At 39.9% G+C, this 8,531-nt stretch overlaps 1 protein-coding gene and 1 long non-coding RNA gene across 4 annotated transcripts in view; both read right to left on the reverse strand.

The window, feature by feature from the left end:
- Nucleotides 1-2,256, reverse strand: part of mrpl23 (mitochondrial ribosomal protein L23) — a 36,674-nt gene extending 34,418 nt beyond the window's left edge. The window contains exons 1-2 of one of the 2 annotated variants that reach the window (XM_061036552.1): nucleotides 2,083-2,256; nucleotides 920-1,042 (exon numbers count right to left, since the gene is read on the reverse strand). In XM_061036552.1, the coding sequence (XP_060892535.1) occupies nucleotides 920-1,042; nucleotides 2,083-2,102 (143 nt within the window). In that variant the 5' untranslated portion in view covers nucleotides 2,103-2,256. The remainder of the gene's footprint in view (nucleotides 1-919; nucleotides 1,043-2,082) is intronic. The other variant, XM_061036551.1, reaches the window with a different exon arrangement.
- The window catches only part of LOC132973218 (uncharacterized), a 360,126-nt gene that overhangs the window by 34,418 nt on the left and 317,177 nt on the right, over nucleotides 1-8,531 (reverse strand). The window lies entirely within an intron of this gene.

The raw sequence follows: 8,531 nt of genomic DNA on the forward strand, positions 1-8,531 counted from the left end.
TTACAATTTACAACAGGCCTGCTGAAAACATGTTGTGCTGAATCCAGACAGCCCTAAGATGCTGCTCTGAAGCAGAGCAGCCAATGAGAAGATTGTTACTAAGAAGACAAACACGTGTAAACTTTTTAATTGATGTATGTCTATAAATTCTACCTTAGACCGATTCATAGATTGTTGTTTCTTGTATGTAACGTCACAACTGAGTGACAGCATAATTGCTGAGCACAAGTGTTTGTGGCGGTCCTGGATATACAGGGGACCTCACATTTTCAAGAAGAAGAAGAATTTCTGCCACACTTGTGTCACAAACACATTTCCATAAGAATAAATGCAACAGATTACAGACAGAATTAGATCTGAAAAACATCTGCTGCTTCACATGTCTTAGCCTTTGCAGAAGAAGTAGTTGGGCACAAAGTATGATTCAAGGTCTGCATCAGTGTCTACTTTTTTAATCTTTCACTTAGAAAAAAGCAGGTGAAAATAGTTCAGTAATAAGCTTTAGGTGTCAATCAAAATAGAGTGTAGTTTGGTCCAGATACCTGAATGTGGTGAAATAATTTTAGGAAAATGATCACCAAATTACATTACAAATTACTATTTCCAACACTTACAAAGAGGCTTGAATTGATTAATATTAAACCAAATTATGCGTTTCTGTAAATAGAGCAGAAATTAAAGACTCAACTATACGTTTCTAAAATAATATGTAATGGCTTCGTTTCCAGACAGTGAATGTGGTGTTGTCATTGTTAAACCACTTAACCGGAAACAGCTCTCAAATATTGTTTCTTAAATTAACTCTTGATTGATACACAAAGCCTGAAAAGCTAAAAGTATGGGATAACATGTCAGTGGAGTAAATAGATTGTGTTTCAATGAATAACTCACTACAGAATGATAAGAAAGAAAAACTTACTCCATTGGAATCCGAAACTGTGCAGTATCAAGAGGCTGCTCTTTTCCTGGCCTCACAAGAGTCAGAAACCAGTTTGGTCTAAAGATCCTCAGCTGAGGATTTCCCAGCTGGTAGAGAGGGTATCTAAGATGAGAAGAACACTATTCAAATATACAGCATTATCTACAATCACACAAAAAAGGAAAATATAGTACAAACTGTATTTTCAGTATTTTGGTCATCTTTGGTAATATACATAATATACCCACAGTATGTATGTAACTTACATACATGCCTCCTAGACCAGGGGTTCCCAAACTTTTCAGGTCGTGACCCCCAAAATAAGGGTGACTGAAACTGGGGACCCCCCACTGTTCTTTAAGGTGGTTAGTTAGGTATATAACGTAGCGACAGCCACGCACACACTAATAAACCTATCCAAAAACTAGTAACACAAAATAATACAACAGCCCAAAAGAATTAAAAATGTCATTTCACTTAATGATACTGTCTTTTATGACATTGGACTACTTTTTGTATATTTACAAAAATGGTAAAAAAAAAAAAAAAATTAAAAAAAAATGGCACTTTTAATTTTTTATGGAAGGCATCTCGCAACCCCCCTCTTGGTGGCTGGCGACCCACCTTGGGGTCCCGACCCCCACTTTGGGAACCACTGTCCTAGACTACACAAATCCCACTCTCTGTTATTGCCCGTGAAACCAGCTGTATGCATTCATTATATTTTAATCATACTACAATCTCCATTCAAGAACCGTGGTTACATCCCTCAAAAGCCAATTGAGCAAGAAATGAGTAAGGACACAGGTGAGCAACTTCCCCTTCAATAGGACACTACAATGACCTCAGCGTCATGGTTACTCGCATAGTTACTGAACTACGACTATAGCTGCATGTTTACGGCAGTTTGTTTTTAGCTTAGCTGGCTAATGCTTGCTACTTACATGCTGCACACAATTATAAAGCGTCACAGGGACAACATAAATGTAGAATTTAAACGCTCTTAAATCGTGTAATATCAATAAAAGCATGTGTCCATAGCTACTTTCAGACAAACAAGGCAACTGCAAGACATGCTAACGTCAGCTGGGGTTGAAGTTTAGCAAACAGAGAGATCACTTTAACCTCTTGTAGGGCGTGAAATGAAACAGCGTGTTACTTACAATAGTCTTGTTACTGGCATCTCTGCTACGACCGGTTAAAAGACATAGGTTGCGAGACGAGTTGTCTTGTAGTTCTTCTTCTTCTTTGGCAGAAATGTCTTGTAGTCTTTTCAAGGTTGTCAAATATGCTACACGTGCATGGATGTACTTCCGGGGGCCCTCACGAAACGCATGCGCATTGCATTTGTTCAGTGCCATTGAAGAAAAGGTCCTTAAGAGGGCTTTGAATGATATTTCAGAGTCTCGGAACGCTGTCGATACTCATGTCAGATTTTAATTCATGGTTCAAAACTACTTGTTGCACATGGTCAGTTCAGCCAATTAGACCTTTACAGATTTAAGGTTTCAAATTAAAATATATGCATGGAGATTTTAAGGACAAAGGTCACAATCTACAAAATCTGCAATAAATTAAAGAAATGTTTCAGTTTTAAATAGACCTATGAATTATGTATTTTAATAGTGTCCTGGAATTGGGGTAAGTACACATGGGAAAGGGTTTTTTTTATACACATGCGTCTTCGTAATTTTGAAGATATGGGCTACTCTCTCTTTCAGGTGAAAAAATTCATAAATATCATGTATGAGGGGTGTAAGATGGACAGATTTCCATGAAATTACATTTCATTGTGTTAATGAAACTATAGTATTATGCAAAATAATCAATTGACACATCTATTAGTTATTGCTCTGAAAATCAGTAAGCAGTTTTTATCTCCTCTGACAGCAGAAGAGTTGTGTGTCTTTTTTTTAAGGATTGGTTTCAATATTCAGACTTTGCTGTGAGTATTTTCAAAGAGCAGCAGAGGGAGACCTCGTCCCGTGTCTCCTCAGACCCGGTGCCCCGGTGACCTCAGACATGCTATGATGTGTATGCCCGGGGTAAGAGTGATTGAAGGCACCCCTGAGTGGAACATGAGTCCCTTGCTCAGCTGGTTCAGACCTGGTAGGAAATGGACCACACTGACAGCCCACAAGGAAGTTTCCATCAGTTATTAAGAGGCCATGAAGTGTGTGTGTGTGTGTGTGTGTGTGTGTGTGTGTGTGTGTGTGTGTGTGTTTGTGTGTGTGTGTGTGTGTGTGTGTGTGTGTGTGTGTGTGTGTGCGCGCGCGCGCGCGTGCGTGCGTGCGTGCGTGCGTGCGTGTCTGTGTGTGTGTGTGTGTGTGTGTGTGTGTGTGTGTGTGTGTGTGCGTGCGTGTGCGTGCGTGCGTGCCTGGATCAGCTGGCAATATCCTTTCTTTTAAAAAAATGGTTCCTGCAGCTGGTGGAGTTGCATCCTTCTACCTAGCTGGTACATGCATAAGTAGTCTATGATCAATCAGCCTTAACACAAACAATGTTGGATTTCTAACATACTGTAGTAAATATTAACTTTTAAAGAACTTATAATAAAAAAATGATGTTATCATCCCAAGACCTACAGTACAAGTTGTAGAAATATAATAAATAAATAAAAACAGGTGCATTAAATGATAATGGATTAAATGCAATTCAAGCATTATTTAGACACTCCGTGCTATTATTGCATTGCTGACACAAATTATTACAGGAAATGAGTTGATATAAACATGTCCGACTGGATTCAAGGTGCATATGTTTTCGTTTATGGTTGCCACTTTAAACCTACTGTATAGGCTACAATGGCACTCCAGCTCTTTATTATGAAATGCATATGAAAAAAGATGTATTAAAGTCTAAAGCCGAGGCAAATGATGGTATTGAGGTCAATTACCACATACCTATGCCCCTCATCTGTAACTTTAACTGAAAAAGGAGTTTTCTCAGGATGCAATAGCAGCAGACGCTTGAGCTTGCAGAAAAGGTCTGAGAGGAGAGGAGGGGGTCAGCAACATGAGACGATTCAACCTCCAGCCAAATGTCCGGTCTCACACTGTTGTCCAACTCTGCCATTTTTAGAAGCCATTCAAGCCTATTAGTTAATGCACTTGGTTCTGCTTGATGTGGAAATTAAAGTTCCGTTTAGTATCACTGGTTGCCATAATATTGGTTCATGGTTATTGAGGTTTTATTTCACTTCAACTGACTGGGCACAAAGCATGTGAGAGCTCAGCTGCTGTCATTACTGTTAAAATGTTCTCTTAATGAAAATGTATGATTTGTCTGTGGTTCAGTTTTGCAGAAGTCCAATAATCATATGTCTTTTGAAGCTAAAGTGCATACATGTGCAAACATGTAGATATGTCACACATGTAAGTATGCATGCACATAAGTTCACACTACTCTCAGTCGATCATGTATGGTTCATTTTGTGTTCCATCAGCAATCAATTGTTCATTTTACATGGATAACTCTTAAAAATGAATTGCAAAAGGACAGTGTGCAGAAGTTCACTCTTCTCTTGATCCATGAATTTCCTTCTAGTATCTCTCTGCTAGAAAATGAAGGTGTGCACAGACAAAAAGAATACATGTATTTTGGGGTGCCAGTGGCCTGCATTGTGTTTGGTTCATGCATCCAATGTGCAGAGTCTATGGTCCTTGAAGCGGGCAGCCCAGGTTCAAATCCGACCTGTGGCACCTTTACCGCTTGTCATTCCCAACTCTCTCTGTCCCTGATTTCTAACTGTAGCCACTGTCCTGTCTTAAAAGCATAAAAAGCCCCAAAATAAATCTTATAGTAAATGAATGTATTCAGCATGACAAAATGTAATAACAACTTAATTACTCTTAACTCAAACCACTGATGTGTGTCTGTCAGTATGTGTGATAGAAGGAGAGGGAGCCTGAGAAAAGGGGAAACAAGTTTTGGAGACAGAACTGTAAGGAAGGTTCAGGTCTGGGGCAGTGGAAAGAGGCAGTTTGTGTCACCGTGCAAAAAGGGGGAGAAAGTAAGTGAGGAGGAGGAGGAGGAGGGAGAACAGCGGAGGTGGACCGACGGAAACAGTTCAGTCTACAGCGGTATTGTCCCGCCAAGAGCCGGCGCTGGGGCCGCATGGAAACTTTCCCCCTCCGACTCTCAGGCAGCCGGAGGAGAAGTTGATGGTATTGAATATCCTGAAGAAAAAAAAGGAAACGCTAAATTGAAGATCCAGACGTGAAGATGGAAAAGTTTGTCAGTTGAAGTGAATAGTTTTGTATGTAACCGATTTGCTGTCTTAGTGTTTCCTTCTGAAACCACTTCATCCTTCCACAAACAATGAATTAATTTGCTTTGCTAAAATAACTGATCGGGAATACTTGAGCATTTACCTTAGAAACACCTTACAAAGAGCCAAAGAGAATTGAATGAAGGGAAGGTACAGAAACATGTTTGTAGAATAAGTGAGAAAACTTTGAATTGAAAAAATCCAATTGAATAGTAACATTAACTTGTGCTGTCAAAGGCGAGGCTCACACAGGAGGAATAGCATTCAATATGTTATGTTTGTTGTGTACCACAGTCAAGGATGAGGCGGAATGTGTCAGGGGAGCTAACTGTCATGTTTTACCACAGTTCTTTGTAAAAACCACTCTCATCCTCTGTTGACAATCTGTTACAGATGCTTCAGAGATACAACACTGTGGGCATCAGTGGCTTCTTATCTATCAGCGGTCACTGAACAGGTCAATCAATTTATACTTAAACTTTAAGCTACCCTTATGGCATTGCTTTATGAATGGGCAAAGCTATTCTGTCCATTTTTTTGTCCACTACTTTGGTCTGGAATTAAATATCTCATCCACTATTGGACAATTGAATGGATTGCAATAAATTATGGCACCAGCTTTCACAATGCCAGTAGATGAATCCCTCTGATTGGTAACCCAATGGGGAAGTGGCAAAAACGGCAGTCCCTCAAGTTTAACACGTAAGGCTGCCTCCAAAATCTCTGACATCCCTTCTAGTGCTTTTGGAGGGTTACATTTATACACATGCCCTCCCTCATTTGAGTCATACAGAGCCTTAAAACTGTGCATAATAAGGTAACTGACCTCTTTAAGCTTCATGGCCACATTGGATGCTGCTAGCTGTCCGTGTCATCTCATATAAAACTAGCCAGTGAATGTATATGTCTGCAGAATTAAAATGCTCCCTCTGCTTCTTTGGTCTAATAAATTGAACAAACAAAAAGAATCTCACTCTGGATAAGGAAAACGATTAGCTTGTGCATTCCCCAGGTAATGAATTAACCAAGCACAGAGTGTTTAGCCTTGATAACTTGCTAACCTCTCACTCCTCTCCAGTGCCGCCCTCTTGTCCAAATATGGTCACTTTTGGCTCAAGGAACCAACATTGCAGTCCATAAAAATGCCAAACTCAGGGCTTCAGAAAAGTAGTCCAGAAAAACCAATGGGGGCTGGATGTTCACTACATAGGTATTTAAACTCTCTGTGTTACAGCCTGAGATGCTAGCATGGCAGGAAACTCTCGTTTGGCTTGATAACTAGAAATGACACTGACAATAGATAGTGTTTTTTAACACTTTCTGGTCTTAAGAGGAAGTATACATCCTTGGAATGTGTAGCACCTCAATAGTTTTTGAAAGTAATAATACTTTTTGACAACTTTGAACCTTCTCAAGGCTGAAAGAAGATGTAAGTCCACTTGATCCACAAAGCATAAACCATTAGTCCCTCTGCCCCACACCTAATTAAACTCTTGCCCCTTTGCCATCAACACTAAATGAGTGGTCAGAGGTAGTGGCCAGTTCAGGTCAGATTCCTCTGTTTTTTCTTGTCCCATGTTCACACTCTCAGAAAGAGCGAGGGCATGCCACGCAGCAGTCCTCTACCTATTAATAGCAGCAATGGATGGAGTCAGGGGCAATCTCGATGGCTTGTAAATTTAGACCCCCCCTCCCTGGACGTTCCGCTGATGTCATAAGCCTGACCTCTGACCTAGGAGCTTGGCTTGCACAAGGCCCACGTTGAACTTGAATTTCAGGGGTCTGAATGCAAGCATCCACACTCTAACTAATGCATGCACTTATTCATTTACAGTGCATGATAATACATGCAAATTCTATCTTTAAAATGCAACTCGGAAACAGTTTTAAGCAAAGTATTATTACACAATCATGTCATTGAAGATGTTCAGTAAAATGTACAGTCTGACTGTTAGAAAGCTAAGACGATCACATGAGAGCAAGTGACACATTAACTGAGTCCGAAGCTCCTTTGACAGAAAGTAGTTTGTGTGCGGTGAGAAGTAAAGTTTGGTTTTCTGCAAGTAAACAAAAAAACAACAGATGCAACTTTCTTTTAAATCGTAAAACGTTTAGCACCAAATACACTAAACGTTTCAATCTTTTTTTTCTGGAGATCTTGAAATGGACTACAGTTAGAGTAGGGTGATTAGGTGGAGTTCTCACACAGGTTCCCACAGCCTTATCCAGTGTCTCTGTCGCTGCCAGAGTTATGTGATGGATCGGGGGGGACGGGGGCAACTGATCTTCAAGGTATGTCAGCCGACACTCTTGGGATATCTTGTGCACAGCACCGCAGAAGACCTTAACCTACAAGCATAACAACATTGTTGAAGTCTTGATTCTTCTTGTCTTATTTTTGGGTCCGATAAAGTTGTTGTTGGATACCAGTAGAGCCATGACCATGTTACTGTAAGAACAGTGTTGAAATAAATGGATAGTGACACTGAATTAAGTGAGCCAATGTGATCTGTGCACAGTTCAGGTTTCAGATAGTCATGACAAAGGATCTGCTTCTGTGTGCGCTAAGAGTTTAGTGTTGCAGTTCTACCTTCTGTACATGAGCACTGATGCACATTTACTATCAAACAGTACGAGTTAAACAGTAGTCCAGCAATACTATGTTGACATTATAACTCCAGACACAATGGATGTTGACAGTTCAAATGCCAATGAATGGCACCTTCGACCAATCGCACCAGCACTCGCTACCCTTGAGGCACTCATAAACAAAATTCCTGCCCTCAAATGTCTTCTGCAGAGCGCATGAGTCACACAACTCATTAAACCTCACACTGCCTATAATAATGTTTTGATATATAACAACACACCCTGAATCTTTTCAAAATCTTTTCCAGTATTTCTCCGCTTTAGATTTTTTATTGTTTTTATTTTTAAATATCCAAGCAATTACATGTCCTTTATGTGTGAGTAAAACTAATAATAAACCCAACACATATTTTACAGGCTCTTCTGGTCGTAAAGGTTTGATTAATGCATGTAGGTCATCCCCTTCAACAACCTACTGATGCGCACCTTTCCTGGTAGGATTATTATTTGATTTTTTTTAAATAAGAGGTTTTTAGAAACCAGTGTCTCAAATCTTCTATTGTATAATAAAGCCAATCCAATAACAAGTTGCAGTAATTGACCAAGATTGATTGTGCTGGCTTTTAAGCTACTCTTTGTGAGAGATTTTCCATCAGAAATCAGGACCAGAGCTGAAAGGACAAATATCTTTGGGAAGTTATTGACAGTAAGGTTTGCGGTTTAGTGTGATTCATTTCTTCTATGGGCCTTTCA

Source organism: Labrus mixtus, chromosome 4, assembly GCF_963584025.1.
Source record: "Labrus mixtus chromosome 4, fLabMix1.1, whole genome shotgun sequence".
NCBI classification, from domain to species: Eukaryota; Metazoa; Chordata; class Actinopteri; order Labriformes; family Labridae; genus Labrus; species Labrus mixtus.